Source organism: Pleuronectes platessa, chromosome 13 (genome assembly GCF_947347685.1).
Source record: "Pleuronectes platessa chromosome 13, fPlePla1.1, whole genome shotgun sequence".
NCBI lineage: Eukaryota > Metazoa > Chordata > Actinopteri > Pleuronectiformes > Pleuronectidae > Pleuronectes > Pleuronectes platessa.
Window position 1 is genome coordinate 4810628 of NC_070638.1, and position 20487 is coordinate 4831114.

Sequence of the window (20487 nt, forward strand, 5' to 3'; positions counted from 1 at the left end):
AGTATTTTTCATTAGGTTTTGGTTCAGATTTTCCTCAGCAGAGCTTTTTAATATCTTGTTCCACCGCTGAGCATAAAAAAAAAAATCCTCAATCCCTCTTCATCAGCCTTCATCAGCCTCCCCTCAGGCTCTGCACTTCAAACGTGGATTTATTTTCATGTATTTACTTATATTACTTTGACCCTTGAGGCTCTAAACCCACCTGGTTTCTGTCTTCTCTTTATTTACCCAATATATTTAATTAAATTATTTTTATTTAATAGTTTTTGAGATAATAAATCGCAGGAGGCAGATTTCAGCTCCTCCACCAACAATAACCTGTGGGAAACAATCTCATCTATTCTTTGAGGGATATAAGGTGAAAAAAAAGATGCAAAACATAATCTATATGTCCCAAAAGTAAATTGGGTTTAGTTCACGTGACTCGAGAATTGTTTTAATAAATTGAACTTATGTCCCCCTCATACATCTACTCCCCACATCCAATAAAAAAACATTAGGTTCTTTAAAATCTCCTGAAGAGACTAAGATGATGTTATGATGAAATGCTGATGAGAATCACAACTTTAATCGTATACGTGTTTTTATTTACAAGCACATTTTGTGGAGCTTAACACACGGAACAAACTTTTTCATTTTTCAGGACACGTGTCTGCTGCTGGGGCCTCTTTGTCTTTTCCCTGTTGAACATGAAAGTTACATTTGAGCTTGAAACCTGCTGCTAAGTTTATAAACAGGAACAACTTCGGACCGACTAAGTCCCGGTGACCTCTGTGGTCTGAGAGTGAACCACAACCTGACGGCCTTATTCCCAACGGAGGTGTTTTAGAATTTATTCCACTGTCACGTTCAGAAAGCAGCTGTAAGGAGAAAGAGCGTCAGTCTCCTTTCTCACTGGAACATTTATCCAGGGAGCCACACATCTGGAACTGGTCATATGTGATCTGCTATTCATCAGAATCTACCTGTTGTCCCAGTTCAATGCTGGTTTTAGATCCAATTAATGTTTCCATGTAAGATCTAATGAAAATCAGTTAGTAGAAATAATTTAAGTTCATCAAATCCCAAATAAAACATGAAATATTTAAACTTATGTTTTCCAATTAGTATTTACTACCAGTTTGGTCGTATAACATATTATCTTTAAGTTTAAGATTTCTTCAGATGAATGAAAACAAAGGTTTACTGTGATTAATTAATAATTAAACCATGTGACCGCTGCCTAACACCAAGGTAAGGATTCAGTGTTTGTGTTTGCATGTTTTGCAAAATTCTTCCAAACAACTTGTAGTTTAAAACACATTTAACTACATTTTTAATTCATTTACAGCCCTGATATAATTATCCTTATTTAGCCATGTTGCCCAGATCGAATTAAGCTGGTTTAATACATTTCAATAACAGCTTCATAAGCCAGTTTTCCAGCTTTGGGACAAAAGAGAATAATTTCCCAAATCTCCCAGATGGAAACCAGGTCAGCAGCTGTGAACCGGAGGAAATGAGCCGGAGCTCTGTTGTATCTGAAGCAACATTATGACCTTTATGGGAAATGAATGACAGAAACCTGCAGCTGAGTTCAGGCTATATTTGAAGAAACAGATTTAATACAAGTACACTGGTTCCCTTTTTACAGTAAACTGTGACTCACGAGCGTCTCCTCCAGACAAGGAGCTCATTGTCAGAGTCTGTTTGTAGAAAACATTTCCACGCTCCAGATCCTGCTGCAGATACACATGCTGTATAGAACCTCCTCTGGTCTGTGTGTGGATAAACATATATATAGACATCTTTGTATATTTGTGGAAACACAGACAAGTCGCTCTTTGGTTCCACTGTAAAGTGCAGTTTGTGTGGTGCAGCAGTGTCGGGGGGGGGTCTTTGGTAGCTGGAGTCCAGAGGATCAGTGGCACCAGGTTTCATCCTCGTTCTCCTCACAGAGAGGGAAAGGTCAAAGTTCACGTCAGTCTCCCAGTCTGTGCTTGTCTCGTGTGTCAAACGTCTCTAGCTCTGCCAGACGAGCAGCACGGACACGACCAACGCACCCAGAGCCACGGCGGCATGTCCCCGGCCTCCTGCGTGCCTGCCCACACAGTCATTCTGCTGCAGAGGCCCGTCCTCGCCCCCCCGGCTGTAGTCGGACGTCTGGCTGCTCGCCGAGCACTGCACCAGGGGCATCTGGTAGGACGTGGCCCGCTTCTCCGGCCGGTCGGGGCTGGAGCCGTCGCTGGGCCGCTGGCCGTTGTAGAGCAGGTAGCGGCCGTGGGCGTCCTGCTCCATGCGGAACAGCTCGTACTCGGTGTGGGGGAGCCGGATGCCCAGCGCCACGCAGCCGTTTGTGACGGTGACGTCCTGCTGCACCCCCACCTGCCACGAGCCCTGAGCGCCACACTCGTTACCGTTGAAGACGTTGAGGAGGGAGGTGGTGGCCAGGTCCATGGGCGTCACTCTCATGTGGTTCACTGAAGAGAGGGAGACACAGGAAGTGAGGAGAGGCTCAAAGACAGCAGGCCTCGGGGGAGGAACTCTTCAATGATAGTGTTTTTATACAGATGTGTTTTTCTAGGACATAAACAAAATCTACAGGTAGTCCAGACCTGTTGATAATAATAATATCACTACTTACTATCTTTATATATGAAGCTACATCCTGCAGATTGTTAATTTTGCAGATCACTTCTCTCTATCTTCTCTAATCCAGATTTAATCCTGAGGATTCAAATGAGCCAGGACAGATGTTTCTACTGGTTCCAGTCTGTTTGACGAGTCGAGCCTGTCGCTATATCCCAATATCTTAATATTGAAAACACATTATATTTTTATGATAATAATTTAGTGAGGATCTGATATTGTGGTCATCCGTTACCTTTGAAGACAAAGTCCGTCCCGCCCCTGACCCGGGTGGAGTGGAGCCCCCGGCTGTAGCGTCCCCGGGCGTAGATGGTGAAGGTGGGGTGCTTGCAGACCGGGTCGGAGAAGTGGAAGTAGTGGCCCTCCCACGTGTGGTTGTTGTCGTGGAAGATGAAGTGGCGGGTGAGGAAGAGGACCTCGGGCCGCACCTCGCAGCGCTGACTCACCCACTGGCCGTACAGCCCCACGGTGAGGTCGGCCCGGGGGGGCAGGATGGGGGGGTGGAGCTCGTCGGAGCGGAAGATGATGCGGCAGGCGATGCAGCCGTGGTCGTGGTTCTGGAGAGAGAGAGAGAGAGAGAGAGAGAGAGAGAGAGAGAGAGCGTGAGGGGGGACAGTGAGAAAGACAAGTTGGTTATTTAGAGCAGTTACTTAACGACATGTTGAGAAAATAAGATTTAAAAAGTTAAATCAAACATGATGCTTTAAATAATATAAAGAAAATGTTATGATGTCACAGTTAAGTTGACCTCTAACTTTATCTCCTGAGTTATGTGTTTAGTTAGGACCTTGACCTTTGACCTAATCAATTCATATCCGAGTACAACTGAAAGAACCTGAAAACTATAATGCAAAACAATAGAATGATCCCAAACCAGAGTTTCTGTTAAAATGCAGAAGATTAAAAAAGTGAAACTGTTAAACAATGGATTTAAAACTTTGCTGAAGCCAAATATTTATTATAATTTCTCCCCCCCCCCCCCCCTCCGAACCCAAACAACATCCTGAAACTATGTTAAATTTCTGTTCAGGCCCGAAACTCTCCCATGACAATCCAGCTTGTTGGATGAAACGTGTCGGAGCTGGACGCCTCTTTAATCCATCAGCGGGATATTGTGTCATGAAATCCACATAAAGGACAGCTGGCGTCTGTTCTGAAGCGAGGGAGGAAAAACTATTTCCTTCAGTCTGAGCTTTGTGGGGCGCTGGAAGCCGGACAAGCATTCTCTCAGCGTGATCACATGGTGCTACAGTAAAACGGCAGATGTCTGGACGGAGCCGAGCGTCCTCCTTCGTTCACTCTGTTTGTAAAACCTGTGAATCACTTTCAATTCCCATCGCCTCTGGTTCGGTGGAGCGGCTGGTGACCGTGGTGTCCACAGACGAGACAGCTGTGCACCTCTGGCTGCAGCAGAGCCTGGAGGTCCTGGTGGTGGATTCAGATTCTCTCTTCTCCAGAGACCGAACTCCAGGGAGGTGCAGAGTCTTTGTTATCCGAGGGTGGTCGAACTTTCGAACCGAACCTCGACTCCTTTTCCCAGACAACATCACGTCTGCGTGGGATTTAAGGAGATTTATAAAAAAATAAATAAAAACTGAACCGATAGAGATGGAGGAAGCAATAAAAGAAAAGAGGGAGGGATCAAAACGAGTGTATCATGACATCGTAGAGTGGAGATAATCCCAGTGCTGCTGTAAAACCAGTTCAGAGTCAGAGGTTAATGGAGGAGAGGCCTCGTGTGAAACCAGCTCTGTGTGAGAGAGAGTTTCTGAACACATAGTGGGAGCACAGTGCTCTGCATCAGGACAATAGAAAACAAGAAGGTGATTTTCTTCTATCCAGTTTAAACAGAAAATATCACATTTCAGTTAAAAACAGGATTTTGCTGCCAGCAACACATTTGTTTTTTTTAAACAATCCTCAATGTTTTGCGGTTTTGGTTTAGTTTAGTTTATTTCATCCTGTTTACTCTTAACCTGTTTAAATCAGTTGCATTTTTCTTAGTGTTGTAAATGTTTTAAACTGCTTTCCTTTGAAGAACTTTTTGCATTATGCATGAAGTGTGATCTAGAAATATTAAGTTATAAAGTTAATTATCAGAACTATTGTCTATTAAAACCCCTCATCTCTCAGTATAAGTTTTTTTTCTGTTTGCCCAAACAAGCTCCAGCATCGAGGTCGGTCTCCCTGTAGGTAGCCTGAGGACATAGTCCAAAACAAGGGTTGAAAACCACAAGCTGTGGCTCTTTAATTTGTATTTAGACTTTTATTGCTCTGAGGGACGACTGCAGGATTCTGTAGGACAGAGGACAGAGGATGTAGGATTCTGTTGATATGTTGGTAATGAGGCGTTAGTGTTAAAACCACATCAGAGGAGACTTTGGTGTCAACCAGTTATTTGCAGGTTGAAGTTTTATTGTTTCAGTGACACCGTCGTTATCATGAAAATCCAAATTAATGATTCAAACTAAAAGAAAAGACAAACTTTTCAAAAAAAATTCTGAATTTATAATTTTTTCTCCCCATGTTCTTGACTCTGAAAACCCTTTTTTTTGTGTTCTTGTCGTGGTGGTAATTTAAATATTAATAATAGTTTCTTAGAGGAACAGCTCAACATTTAAAGAATCCCTTCCTGCTGAGCGTTTCATGAGCAGATCGATAGCGGACTAGCTTAGCATGAAGGAGATCTGGAAACAGGGAGAAACCTCAGCTGTGGTTCTGGTCCAAACTGAATTAAAATAATGACATTTAGCGGTTTCATGGGGGTTACATGTGTGTGGGACTGTTTCCTGGCCAGATACAGTGACTTCCTGTGGTGCTGTCGTCACCGGGAGGTTTCCAGGTTTCACAGAAAAGCTCCAACGTATAAACACAACCCGATCAGGTTTGTTTAGGGGACAGATCCAAATAACAAATCCAGATCTAATGAAGTTAAACGTGGTTTCAGTCGGGGTCTGTCGGGTCTCGACTGGAGAAACTGTAAATACACCAAACTGAGAGTTTTTACTTGAGCAATCATTTTAATGACTAATTATCAATAATGTGTAAATGTAGTTGTCAGTTATTCATTAGTGAACTGAATCCACTGATTTATGGATCATAAGCTGAACAAGGGATAAACGTCTTCACAGCTGTTATAACAAACATTCCCTTTTATTTGAGTTGATTTCGGAGTCGACCTGATGATTATTAATGAAAGTTCTCAAACTTTCACTTTGCAGTTAATAAGAAATCGTGAGTTGGCAGGTTCCCTCGGCCGCAGAGCAGCTGCAGAGTCCTGACTTGCACGAGCTCGTTTCTGCTGCGACTCATTGGACTCAGTTTTCTCTCTGGAAGCAAAGATCTGTTTCTGAACTTACTGGAAGTGAAGACAATGAGGAAGTGAAGCAGGACGTTACAGCCTCCGCTTCACATTAATGACATCAATTCATTTAGATTTTTACGTTGTTGGACGGATGCTTAGGTACAAACGAGCGACGACCCAGTTTCGTTGGCAGCCATCTTTCATTTGGGCACTTCGGGGGATTACCACCATAGTTCAGAGGAGGACAATGTCCAGGAGCCAGAGGTTTTACGAGGAACAGAAAACACGTGAGGCTTTAAAATGCTTCTTATCAAACCTGTTGTTGACAGCGTGAACATGTTTTTCTATCTCTTTTAAACCAGACCAGCATCTTTCCAGTAGATTCACGTCCCAGGACTTCATAATAAGAGTTTTATCCTCGAATGACTGGCTCAACTTTTAAATGCATCTCAAGCTCTTTACAGGGAAAGAAGCATGAGACGTCACAAACTGAACCTCAGCGTGAGGGAGAGGCTGAATGTAGGAAACCCCCCCGACATCCCCACAGCAGCAATATAAAGAAACAGATCCCCTCTGGACACGGGTCATTATGGAGCGGTGGCTGCTCGGCCTCGGCGACGCCGCAGAGAACCAGGCGACAGAAAACAGGCCTGAAAACAAAGTCTGCTGCCGTGCCCCTTGCATCACCGCTGAGATCCACCCAATAGCCACAAACTGCTGGCAACCAGTGAACCTCCTGGACTGGGACCAGCTCGGGGGTGCACACAGCTCCAAGATTAATGGATTGGACGGTCACCATGGCAGTAAAACCAAAACGAGAAAATCCCCGAAAAGAATCTGTCACGACCGCGAGAAACGGTGGAGTAGAGAGAGAGAGGTGGAGGAGAGAGAGAGAGGTGGAGTAGAGAGAGAGGAAGGAGTGAGGTACTTCTCCTGATGTTCACCAGAGGAACATCGATTTTAAAACCTGATTTACTGTTCGTGTTCCGTTGACGAGGGTTTCGGCCAAACGCTATAAAATCACTCAACTTATTTAGGATGTTTGAATGAAGTCAGAAGCTTTTAAGTGTCGGTTTAACCAAGTTACAAAATGACCCTGTATTTCCTCACCTATTTTTTTCTGGGATCTAACCATGTCATTAACTGGAGATGATCACATGACTCACAATCCAGTAGAGGCTCCCAAATTCAGATTTTAGCTGCTCACAGAATTCAAAGAACATGTTTGAATCTGTATTATTATTGTTATTATTATTTGGCCACTGGGGGGCAGTGCAACAAGCTGGTATGTACAGTTGATTATTCACACATGCAGCAGAACAGTGGAGAAAATACAACACAATACAAACACCAGGCCCAGCAGCCTCCTTCAATTCAATCAGGCTGCATCAGATTCACACACTTGGAAATACCAGTCCCCTAAATATGATTATTTTCTTCTTCATCCTTATTATTCCCAGAGAAATAGATGAAATAGTAAAAAAAATATATAATTACTATCACTTTTAAAATAATTATAAAAAAATTAACTTTACTCTCACTGTCTTAAAGAAATTACACTAATATACTAATAACTAACATTACCGAATACATATAACGAAAAAACACAGACGCTGTTAAAGTTGCAAGGTTGTGAAACCAAAACAAGAAGCTAAATAAAACGATAATAAAATGATAAAACAGAGCTGCAGACTCTATAAACTGCAGTTACTGTTAGAGAATATTTTTTATATCTGTAATTTAAACATATTGAAGTTAAACAAGAGTTTAGAGTTTAAAGTAAATTGCTTAAAAAAAAAGAAGTAAAATTAGAATAAATGGAAAAACTCAAATAAATAAAGTAACTCAAACTTCTACTAAAGTACATGAGAAAATGTACTTAGTTACTTCCCACCACAGGGCAACATATGACCAGGCCTGAGATCTTAGTTCTGTCATTTTGTTGAACTGACCCTTTAAAGTTTGACTTTAGCCAGAAGCTAAAAGTGAGACTCATCTCCACCGACACCCCGTCGTCCTCCTGATTCCAAAAAGATGGAGGACAAGAGAACAAGAGCAACACTTGGATTCGAGCCTCGGGGCACGCATGAAATCAGAGCCGGTATGCGCTCGCCGGAATTATTCATATGGCCGCATGATTCTGAATTCTAGGAATACCACATGTGGATCGCTCGCAGAGATAGGCCGGGTTGCACCCCCGTCGGCCGGGGGGGCTTAAGGAGAGCCGCTCTGGTCATTACAGCGCCACAGGGGAGCGGGTCAGATCACAGCTCCTCACTCCTCACTGTTTACCTTCTGATCAGCCACACCGAGCCCCGTCCGCCCCGTGCAAATGGGTGTTTATTTAGACGGCAGACCCAGGAACAGGATTTCATTGTAATCTCTGTGGAGGGTGACAGTGAAAACATCACTCTAGGGTTTCGCCCGGCGGGGAAACTGCTGTTCGGTCGTGTAAACAGAGAAACTACATCCCGTCAAAGAGCGCCGGGAAGAAAGGATTCTTTCTTGAGGCGGGAACGTGGAGATGAAATCAGCATGTGCCAAGTTTCTGGTTTCTACAAGTGCACATGTTCAGCGTGTTATGGTACGAGGGCGTGATTATTGACTTACACACTGATCCTTAATCAGATTTCAACAGTATTTTAATCTGTGGAGATAATTAGTTGTTTTTTTAATCCGTCACAGATAATAACTTGACATTCAATCAGGCGTCACTCGCTCGCTACAGATTCGTGTTAACACAATTCTAGAGTTTCTGTTAAGATATTATTTCAATCAGATCGAGTAAACTACGCTACAAGAAAACTCCCATGAAACCTTGTGTTTTTTTAGGGTCAGTGTTTTGCTGTGTGTGGTCTCTGCGGTGTGGAGGCTCGGCACAGTGGGGGGGGGGGGGGGGGGGGGGGGGGGGTAGGGTTAGGGTTCCAACCGACACAAACAACCTGTTCTCATCCCGGTTGGTGCACGAGCGGCGTGGTGGGAGTGTCGGGGGGGCACCTGCACAGCCGAGGGTTTCTGTCTGTTTGCTTTCGGCTCTGAGGCCAAAACAAACTCTATGAAGGAAAATCCTAGACCTCCAGTATCAGAGCCTCTGATTGGTCGAAGGGGGCCTATTACTGTTATTTCCTGCCGTAATATATATTTTATGATACATGAGTCGGATGTCCACATTAACATTTGGCCAGAGTTTCATATAATGATTTAAACATATTAACACATTCCCCACATGCAGACTATTAACAGATGCATATGGAATCTGATTGAAACACTAAATCCTCTTTAAAGCTTGTTTTGTTGAACTGTGAATTCTTCTGTGGAGGCGTCCAGGACTAAAACTATAGATCTGGACATCAAGTGACAAAAAGTATGAATATTGTACTTTAAATGCTGTTTTCTTTACCTCATATCATTCAACCACAAACACTGCATAGTCACTGAAAACCAAAACACTCTGAAGAGATTCTGACCCCGAGGAACATTGATTCTACCTCCGACAAGAAGCTTTGTTTCTATTGGCATTTGTTTTGTCGCTAGTTAGCAACATTACCCACAAACTACTGGAGGGATCACCACTAAACTTGGTAGAAGGATGTGATACGGTTCAGGAAAGCACTCATTACATTTTGGTGCAGATGCAAGAATGTTGTTTCCATGTCTTTGACATGGGAGGACAGGATGTTTCTAGTGTGAGTTTAAGTTTTTGCAGAATCTAAATCTATCAGGCAGTTGACAAAAAGTGGTAGAAGTATTTCCCTGTTTCCAAACATCATCTTACAACTTTCAGACCCCTTCATCTCTCAGGAGGAAAAATGACAAGTCCCCCCCCCCCCGCCGCCGCCAGACGTCCCCGCTCCTCCCACTGAACTTTAGAACAGAGTTGACATTAGAGACCGACCTTGGCATTCTGCAGGGCCATCTGGTAGCTGGAGGGTTTGTAGTACAGCCTCTGTGACGGCTCCGTGTGGATGTCTCCCAAGAACAGCTCCTCCACCAGGTGGTCCAGGTTGTGATGCAGGTACTGCTTCTCCACCCGGAGCAGCTGCAGCTCGTGCATGGCGAAGTTGAGCTCCCTGGAGCAGTCGTAGCCGCCCTCCTCGCTCCACAGCTCGTAGATCTTGCCGGGCTCCCAGGGGCCCCTCACCGCCCCGCGGCAGCTCTGGTTGAGCCTCTGGCTGAGCTCTTTGGCCACGGTGGCTGTGTGACAGACCATCTGGACGCGGTGGAGGTGGTACTCGGCCTCGGTGCCGCCGCGGATGATCCAGGAGGCCTGACGTAGGCGGAGACGACCTCGGACCAGCAGGGTGTAGGTGGGCTTGTTGCAGTGGTTGTCCTCGTAGTAGAACTGGTGAGCCTGGAAGGTGTTGTTGGGGTAGAAGCTGTAGGAGCGCGTCAAGAACTCCGGCCCTGGTCTCACCTCACAGCTGCCAGAGAAAACATTGGAGTTTAGAAGAAGTTTGAAGTCGTGTTTGAGCGATAATGTCTGCATTCCTATAAAAACACAGAACCATGAGGCCACGGTAGTTTACCTGGTGGACACCCAGTGACCCTCCACACTGGGAGGCATCTGCACAGTGATCCTGGCTCCGTTGTGAAGGTGCTTCAGCATGTGCTGGCACTGGGAGTCTTTGAGCGAGCGGCCGAAGGTTTTCTCCAGGGAGAGACGGCTGGAGCGACCGTCCGAGTAGTGGAGAGAGGAAGCTGAGGTCCAACCTGGAGGAACAACAATGATGAAGATTAAAATCAGTGGAGATTAGTCAACTCGTAGATTTTTGGGGGATTTCGTCCATAAGATGTCTGTGTTACAAGGAAATATTTCAGGATTGAAAGATGCAACTTTCATAACGAGAAAGACATGAGAGCGAGAGGGATTAAGAAGATATTCAGAATGTTTCAAAGACAAGGATTTGATTATTTTCTTGTTAAAAATGTTATATAAGTGTCTTTATTTAATTATCTGTGAGTAAGAGGAACGGTTGAGTCTCGGAGCCTCTGATGGAGAATCAGCCCCCGGGGTCAACGGTCAGTATTTTGGGGGTTTCCTGTGTAGACAGAAGGAATCGGGGCCAAGACGCTTCCTTTCGCCCTTTTCCCTTTAGTCTGACTCGTTTCTTTGATCACATGAGTTGAACTCTTGTGAAAATCTTGTCCTTCACCTTCAGATTCTGCACGTTCACCTGCTGTTTATACAGATTAGCTTATGTGTGCACACTTAAATCCTACAAGGATAAACAAATTGGAAAAGCACAAACTTGACTAAAGTGAACTTGAAGGACAGATTTGATGCTTGCACTTTTTTCTGGTTTGGCAGATGGAGCTCGACTCCTTTTCAAGGCGACTAATCAGAAAGTTAGTGACTCTCTGATCCAGCAGAAAGAGCAGTGACCTACTTGGTTTGAAGTAAGCTCTCATGTTTCCAATGTACCAGGCCTCTTTGAAGTGTTTAGAGGGTTTAATTCAATCATTTTAACTCATGTCATCGCCCGGGGATTACAGGGTTGTATCAATTCATGGGTTAACATGAGCTGAACATGTGAGGAAAAGGCCGAAGCTTCCAGGCCACAGTTGAGGAGCTGTGATCTCCAACAACAAGCTGCAGACCAAGTTCAAAAGGTCTTGAGATGTTTAAAACTCTTATTTCCCACCCTGTCCACGTACCCTCGACGCACCACATGAAATAACAATACCTTCAACAATGAGCCGAGCTTAACGGGATCAAATATGGGAAATGAAAGTATTTTCAAAGTCTGAGGCTCAGATTCCGGGGGAGGGTTTATTCCATGCAGCGCTCTAATATCATCAAAATCTATTTTGAAATATGAAGACTTTGCATTAAACTCTTTCTATCAGACCCGACTTGCCTGGAAGTTTCAACCAATGCCAAGGAATGCCTCTGCGGTTGTCTCTCTGCTTTTAATTTGGGACTAACGACACCAGAGGAGGAACTGAAGCAAGTGATTAAAAGATGCTAAACCCTCCATGAAGGAACAAAGATCCATCCGGCTGGTGTACAGGCACCGAGGCCGAGGGTTGTGAACAAACCACCACACATCCCAGTGCTGCTCGGTGGACACCCTGGACTGTGAGGGCCCCGGACTCGGCTGGTGGCATTAATAACGCGACCCTGGCCGGCTGGAGCTGGGTCAGGAATCAAAGAGCAGGCTCCACAGTTCGCTGCATGTTACACGTTAGCGTTTACGTGTGTGAGAAACCTTTTATTGTTTTTTGCACCTGCAGTCGTGTTGGACCAGCGGGAAAAAAACCATGAGTGGCTGCCAACAGCTTGTTTTCACCATGAGGAGAGCAGGAACCACCAGTGTGTGTGTGCGTGTGTGTGTGTGTGTGTGTGTGTGTGTGTGTGTGTGTGTGTGTGTGTGTGTGTATGTGTGTGTATGTGTGTGTGCTCCATTCTACCTCAATCAATTAATCCAATTTATAGCCCATATTCACAAATGGGATTAACAAGGTGCAACTTCCTCAGCCCTTAACCCTCTGCAAATATTGGCATATTTGTACTAGCTGTCAATCACACGGGAGTCCACACCCTAATGCACGTTGTCCATTTGACTCTTTATGGAGACATGACTGACAGAATGAACATCAGGATGTGTTGAGGAAGAAACAAGAGATTTGTGATTTTCATTTTCAAATGTTTTTATTTTTTAATGGTATTTGCAGACTTGGAGCGGAGGGTAAGTCGGGATGAGGAGGGTGAGGAGGATGAGGAGGGTGAGGAGGGTGAGGAGGATGAGGAGGGTGAGGAGTTGGGATGTTGGGGGTTTAAAGGGAAAAAGGTGTGACTTGTTCTTCTCCTTCCTTTCTCTCCTCCTATTCCTTCTTCTCTCTCTTCTTCGTCTCCCTCTTTTCTCTCTCAAGGTTATCTCTTCCAAAAGTCTGATTCTGAAACAGACCCACAGAGCAACAAGTTCTAATTCAAATCCAACGGCGCCGATGTGACGCACCTGAAGCTCAGTGTGTTTCAGGTTCAGCAGCTTTACGTCCTGATGCTTCCTCACCCACTTGTCTTCTGTGGCCTCGACCACTTTCTCCAGCTCCTTCATTCTGTCCAAACCAGCCTCCTCCTCACGTCTGAGACTGTCCTCCAGAGATCACATTTTCCCACTCAGTGTCGCTCTGGAGGATTGCGGTCTCGATGGCTTGCATGTTGGACATCAGCTCCTGGTTGCTGTCTTCCAGTGCCATAACTTCACTGATGGCGTGGCAGATCATCTCATCCTTTTGGAGAATCATGGCCTCGTGCTTGCTCACCCACTTGTCTTCTGTGGCCTGGACCAGTCTCTCCAGCTCCTTTATTCTGCCGAAGCCGGCCTCCTTCTCCTCCTGCTCCCGTCTCAGATTGTCCTTCAGAGCGTTGATCTCTGTCTGACACTCAGTCTTGCTCTGGAGGAGTTTCATCGCAGTGGCCGAGAGCTCCTTGTTTATCTCGTCCAGCGCCATTTTCTCCCCCGTGACCCTGTCGATCACTCGATCCCTTTCCTTCAGAGCAGCATTTTGTTGACACAGCTCCATATTGTGAATCTTCCGTTCCTTGATTTCTCCACGGAGGTTCTCCATTATACAGGGAAACACATAACAAGAAAAACAGCGTCCCACACTCACTTTAAAATAAATGTTCATGAACCAGACCAACAAATCACTGACTCGACCACAAGTACATCTATCTACAATTTCTTCAATTCTTTTAAATACAGTCTCTTCATATTAAAGTGAAGTATCCTGAACAGCAGCTGCATCATATCCACAGAGACTCATGTCATGCAAACTATTACACACACCAAGGCCCAATCACATTTCACCCCTTAGCCCCTCCCGTCTGTTTTGCAGTATTTTCTCCATTAGTAGGGATTAAAAAAATTACGATAATAATCTTAATATCTTAGTTTAATATCGTTTCTATGTATTATGGTCTGTTTTTTTTATACAACTTCCTTACATCCGTGGAAAAAACTTTTTGAGGTTTGATTCAAAAGATGGAAAATAAAATAAAACTGTAAGGTCGCCTGAATAAGTGTAATAATAAATAATAACACCAAAAAAAAGGGTTTTCCTGTTTAGAAAACCTTACCTGGATTCCTGATATGTAGTTCACCCACATGTTGGCTGACTACAGGTACAGTGCAGGCGTATGGAAGTGTTTTCTCTTGTTTTCTGAAGATCTCAGTGTCTCGAGTCTTTGTGGAAATGTGGTCGAGTTTTGAAGCTGTTGTCCTCAGATGGCACTGAAAAGTTTTACTTCCAGAACTCTCTTAAATACTGAACTGGGCTTTGATCTTATTGAAGGTTTTAAAATGTAACCTTAATCAAAGTCAACTATGACATCACACAGATATATTTCAAACATGACTTCAAAGGAACTATGTTGGAGGAGGGAGGGGGGGTTGCTTTGGTTAAACATACACTCTTTCAAATTGAAATATAATAAAATACAAACATATAAATAGCAACAATGGCCCAAAAGTCCATTTAATCCAATCAAGCTGCACCAAATGCACATGCTCATAGATATCAGTTCACTAAACAAGCCTGTTTCATCAAGATTCATAAAGAATTCCCTGGGAAATGGACTGTTTCCTTTTCCCAAACATGAATATTATGTCTTCCATGAATACATCTTCAGTATCTACGGATTCCTTTGGACTCTCAATCAGACTAAAGACATGTGAAGATGTCACCTGCATTTTACAGCTTTTAAATAAGTCATTGATCTATTAAGACAATCATTTGATTCATTTATAATAAAACTAAATAGTGGCGGCTCATCTATTTTCAACAGCGGTCTGTTAAACAACAGCTGTCCCTCGGCCACATCTCCCAGTCGTCAGATGGATTTATCAGCACTGGATCTAAGTGTGGAGCTACAGTCCCACGACAACAGGTGGTCATACTGTATATATACATATATATAAATAAATATATATATATATATGGGGGACATTGTTGGACCTGACCTCTGAAAATGAGTTCAGGCTGAAAGTTGCACAAAAAGCTGCTGAATTGATTTAAAGTCATTTTGATAATATTGTATATCTAATCTCTATGTATGCTCATGTGTTTTGGACGTAAGGACCCAAACACGTGAAGTCTCGCTCACAACAGAACCTGGATGTAAAGAAAATGTTGTAAGACACAAGAAGAATCTGATGATGTTTTTAGGTTATTCTAGCGCTGTGCTTTACTTTACAAATTCAATTGTTACTGCAAATCTCTCCCTTATAGATATGACAGAGGAAATATTGTGTGATTTTGTAATAATGGTTTTAATGAAGTTTGCATTGGGTGACATCAAAATGTCCTGAGTCTCTATTCTTTCATTTGAAAACATTTCAAAACCAGATTGGTATTTCTTCTCGATTAGAAAGATGTGGAGCGATGAAAAGTGTATTTGAATCAGCTTTCAGACATGTACTAAACTCCGGAGATCCTCCTCTGGAGTATGAGTCATCGCACATGTCGAAGTTCGAAATAACTTTACCATGCATCTCTTATATAACTGTTTAAAGTGTAGAGTGATAAATGAAGAAATTCTGCATCTGGCGTTCGCCTGATCTGAGGTCTAACTGTGCTTCAGTGAAAATATTTAAATTATAATAATGAAACGTGAGCTTTATTTAGAGCAGTTGTTAAACCGTTTACAAATGTTTTTACAAAGAGTTTTTACAAAGAGTTTCACTAGATCAAAGTGAAGCAGTTTGAAATGGAAAACAGGCGTATGGGGAAATAAATGAGGAAATGATTAAAAGGAGGTTAAGTGGAGCATGTTTGGTAAATTACTTTTTAAAGATGAAGCGTTGTGCGTCTCTTTCTCTGCACATTTAAAAAGGCTTCAATGTGTGAGTAATGGGACTTTTTTTTGTCCAATAGCTTTTATAAAAACAAAAGAAGAAAATTAAGACAACAACCTCCGTCATTAGGAGAACAATCAGAGAAGCCGGCTGCTGCTCTCTATCTGAATCAAAGCGCCCACAACACTCCCAGAGCCCCAGACCGCAGAGAACATTTCCAGTTGGCCGTTTCCCACCGGTGAGGTAACAGCGCCGGGACCCCGGACCAGCAGAGAGACTCCACAGCATTTATGGGAAGAGAAAATAATCCAGAGGTGCCGGAGCAGAGCGCAGACAAAGAGCTGCTCTCTGTGTCAGTTCACAGAGTTTGGCAGCGACAGACGGGGGTCGAGAAAAATAACATGGCACTTAAAATCAAAGAAACTAAAAGTACAGAAGTAGAAGTTTGAAGACGGTGCTTGTTTTTATTTTAAAGGCCTCTGAATGTCGTGCTTTGTGTTCACACATGTAACTTCTAACTGTGATTGTGTGTTTCTACACCTGAAAGTGTTGCGTTCAACTGTTTACACGTGATCCATTTATTTCTGGTTTCAAATTGCACATTTTTTTCCGAGCTCGCCGAAGAACATTGCACGACGTTCCTACTTCCTGTCGTCATCAGCCACATGCGCTGCGTCTCACTATACTGGAATCTGATTGGCTTATAGACAGACATCCAGTTTCTGCAGATTTCTTTAGCATTTTTTCCCGGTTGACTTTTTTTGCCAACAAACCAAACCACAATTAAACATTTTGCCTTCTCCTCGTGCTGTGGATCATTTCTACTTCTGCTGCAGTTAGTTTTCTTCTTCTATTGTTTAGCGGGTGATGAATCTAACTCAACAATCTGAAATAAGGAACCATTCCCCAAACCATAGCTCAGTTTGATGCACTTCTTTTGGTCAGACAGACTTTTTTGCACCTTTTACACCTTCCGATGAGGTTTGGACCAAACAAGGTCAGTGTGAAAGCTTCTGGCACAAGATGTGAAGTCATATCACCAAAGTCTGTTTGATTTATCCTCTGTGAACCATGAAAATCTGTAAAAAAAACTCTATAATAGTTGTTTCTGGACTAAAGTGGTCGACAGAGCAACATTTCCAACATGGAGCTCAAACTTCACACAAACACCATCTATCCAGTCTCACCACAGAGCATTGAGTCAAGCTAACGGTTCAAAATGATGTTTCAAACTCAGCTTTTAAGCCAATTTGGCAAAAACACAAAAGCGTCTCCTGGTTAAAGAAAAAGTGGAAGTATGAACATCTGCATTTCCCTGACAACTGGAAACCTCCGTCTGCTGATGAAGCTCATTTGTCATTAAATTGACGTGCGATTGTTTTCTCAAGGGCCCGTTCTTCAATATCACCACTTCAACATTAAAAGCGTCTTTCCCACATTGTGGTGTTTCTATTTTCAGCTGCGTGAAGAAGTCGAGTTCTTCCTTCTCTGAATGAATCAGCAGTGGAACCGAGCTAACACAGAGCGACGTGCTGCGCTGCATAGCAATTAGCTCCATCTGTCTTTCCTCTGCTCCGATGTTTGAACTTCTCTTTGGTTGCTGCAGGTTTCGACTTCATTCCTTCAACTTTTACTCTGAATGATACAGACCCTGATGTTTTTATTCTCTTCCCTCTGATATAGTAAGTAAGTAAGTAAAATTTATTTATAGAGCACATTTAAATACAGCATAACTGACCAAAGTGCTGTACAATGACAATAAAAGGCAAATAATACAATATAACAATACAAATTGACCATAAGTACTAAAAACCAATACAAAGTGCAATAACATTCAATAACATTCAATAACAGGAGGCGAACAGTTAGGGGGAAAGGAAGGCCAGGGAGTAAAAGTGGGTTTTTAGCCTAGATTTGAAGGCAGAAATGGAGGGGGCGGATCTAATGTTCTGAGGGAGCTGGTCCCACAGACGTGGAGCGGCGACATATGATGTTGATGATATGAAGTTAGTTTAATGATTTCATGACAGACGTTTCTGTAATTACAGATGTGATTGTTTGGCCTTGTTGCAGCTCAGCTCATGTTACTTTGAAAACTCAAACAATATTGATATTCAGACAAAATTTACAGTTTCATTGATGCTCAACCTGAAATAAGCAAACTGTTTACTTTAATTTAGCTCAGACAAACATTTAAGCGGATAATATCAGATATTATCTAATGTTGGCGTTTGATTTTAAGTTCGTTGAATCGCTTTTGGTTGAGGTGCCTTTGTAAATATGTTTTTATAGAACCGTATTTTTTTTATTCCTAAAAACATCACTTCTTTATTTACACACAAATGCATACAAATACACATAAATGGATGTGCAATGTGTGCAAATAAACTCTAAATAAAATATACATGTATTCAGGTTTACATATGCAATTTTTGCAAATAAGCATAATAATAAGTATATAGATGCATGCAGTATCATTTTTATGTATTTTTGACATTTGTTTAAAAGTGTTTTAAATTTGCTGTTATCTTAAAGTCTTCTTTGATATTAATGCTTTGCTATTTAATCGTTATATCGTTAGTTTCACTACATATAACAGCTATAATTATATAATATATATAACCAAATTTGAGTGTATATTGCTAGTTTGTCTTAAAAAATAAAAGCTTAAATGTAATAAAGGATTTATTTCCTTTTTTCGCGATATCAGCCTCAGGTGTGCACGATCAGTCGTGTTCGAGTTTGTGTTTGGGATTAAAATGATTGAACAACTTCTCCTGAGTGTTGTTAACATTTCTTTTGCAGAGTTCTGGTATTCAGTCAATTCTTCTCTGTACTGAAATGAGCAGAAGCAGAGAGAAGCTCACACGTCCATCTCTGCCACCGCAGGAAAAAGGAAGAAACCCCATCACCCACCATGATGAACAGACAAAGTTGCATCACAAACAGTTTGAAGCTTCTCATATGTGGCTGAAAATAATCAGAAGTAATAAAACACAAAGACAGTTGAGGACCAGCAGAAGATCTGTGAACATGTGAAAGCAGCTGCTGCTCCATGAGAGTCCACTCTGTCATTTTTGAAAAATCAAGGCTCGACCAGGGTTTTGATCCTCAGTGGATTTACAGGGCTCACATATCTGTGCTGACAGTGCAGTTTCATTGCCTCTATGAAAGGCTGCAATAACACACCACTTAATTGAAGGTTGGAATCACTTAAACACACTTAAGGATAAGTGGCCTCTGAGAAGCATCGTTTTATCTCAACCCGCTCATTTGAAGCTGCAGCCAAACGTTTCCTTCCACTGTCACTGGGAGCAGATGGACTGGGTCAAACTGCAGTCCCATAATCCCCTGCTGCTCAGACTGGGGCTTCCATCAGGACTGGGGTGTTTTAAGTGGCTCTTAAGTCTCCTGGTGCTTTCATCTGCCTCGTTGCCCCAGGACAACTTTTTATTGCTTCCTATGCACGGCTTGCAAATGTATACATCCCACTGGCTTGAGGGGTGAGTTACAACAACATGGAATATTACTCCTGTTGGACACACGTGAGGGGAAACAGGTGTGAACACGACAGGTTCTTATCTGACTGAAGTTCTGCAGAAGAAGAAGAAGATGAAAATGCAGTTTGGATGATCTGGTCCTTCTATTTAATTTGTGGTTTTCTTTTTGTACAGTAAAGCTTCTTGTGTAGGCTGCCTGAGCATTTTGCTGTGGAGGAAACACATCCAACAGATCTCCACCTCACTGAGCATGTTCTCAGTCATATTAAACATGGAACCTGGAAACATGGAGAGAGTCTCTTACCCAGAACAGCCAGGAGAAGCAGGACCCATGTCGGCCCCATGATTTCCACTCTGTGCAGGGGAACTGAAACGAACTTCACTGGTCTCACTGGAGAGCTTTAGGTTGTTTTGTTCCTTTTACGCAGCGTCCTCGTTTATTCCGACACGAATCCTCACATTATGGATCCAAAGCGTGGAGCGCACCCTCCTGTGAAATCCGGTCACATCCGCGCATCATGGTTCTGCTGGAGAGAGAAAAGGACAAGCGCGCGGTGCCCGAGGTTCGAAGTGCGCATGAAACACGAACTCAGAGAAACAAGAGGAACCTCAAACTTCTTCTTCTTCTTCGTTTCACCCTGAAGTTGTCAGACGTCGTATCACTGAGATGATTCAGCCTGAAAATGGAGCAGCTCGTTCGCTCTTTACGCGCGTCCTCCGTGCGTCCTGCGCCAGGGAGGAGTGTCTGGACGTGTGTTCACTTCAGAGAGAGGAGTGGAGCCCCCCCCCCCCCCCCTACCCCTCCCGCCTTTGCACACACTCTGTGGGCGTGGAGTGTGTGTGTCTGTGTGTGTTTGTGTGTCTCCCGTTAGGTGCACGCTGCAAAAAACACCCACGTGCATGAGCTGTGTCCGACAACTGTTGAGCCTGGAGATGTTTTGGAGTTTTGAAATGTTTTAAAATGAAAGAATAGAACTTCAGGACATTTTGATGTCACCCAATGCAAACTTCATTAAAACCTTTATTATAAAATCACACAATATTTCCTCTTTCATATCTATTAGGGAGAGATTTGCAGTAACAATTGAATTTGTAAAGTAAAGCACAGCGATAGAATGACTTAACATGTGATAAAGTCTCTCATTGAGTACTGCAATGATATAGAATATCCATCCTTCCATCCCTCCCTCCCTCCCTTCATCCCTCCATCCATCCCTCCATCCTGGATTACCAGCTGACATTGGGTGGGGGGGCA

The 20487-nt window shown here is 43.1% G+C and overlaps 1 protein-coding gene across 1 annotated transcript; it reads right to left on the reverse strand.

The window, feature by feature from the left end:
* Positions 1-571: 571 nt before the first annotated feature.
* Positions 572-19981, reverse strand: LOC128454269 (protein APCDD1). Its single transcript, XM_053437625.1, has 5 exons — positions 19537-19981; positions 10459-10642; positions 9828-10353; positions 2864-3185; positions 572-2459 (listed from the first exon to the last, which is right to left on the reverse strand). The coding sequence occupies exons 1-5, from the start codon at positions 19574-19576 to the stop codon at positions 2002-2004; spliced, it is 1530 nt and encodes a 509-aa protein (XP_053293600.1). The 5' UTR covers positions 19577-19981; the 3' UTR covers positions 572-2001.
* Positions 19982-20487: the final 506 nt, after the last annotated feature.

Coding starts and splice junctions, on each gene's coding strand:
- LOC128454269 (XM_053437625.1), bottom strand. CDS start 19,576: ATGGGGCCGACATGGGTCCTGCTTCTCCTGGCTGTTCTGG. Junction 3,186..9,827: donor TGGCCCTGCAGAATGCCAAG/GTCGGTCTCTAA, acceptor CTCTCTCTCCAG/AACCACGACCACGGCTGCAT. Junction 2,460..2,863: donor GACGGACTTTGTCTTCAAAG/GTAACGGATGAC, acceptor CCCTCTCTTCAG/TGAACCACATGAGAGTGACG.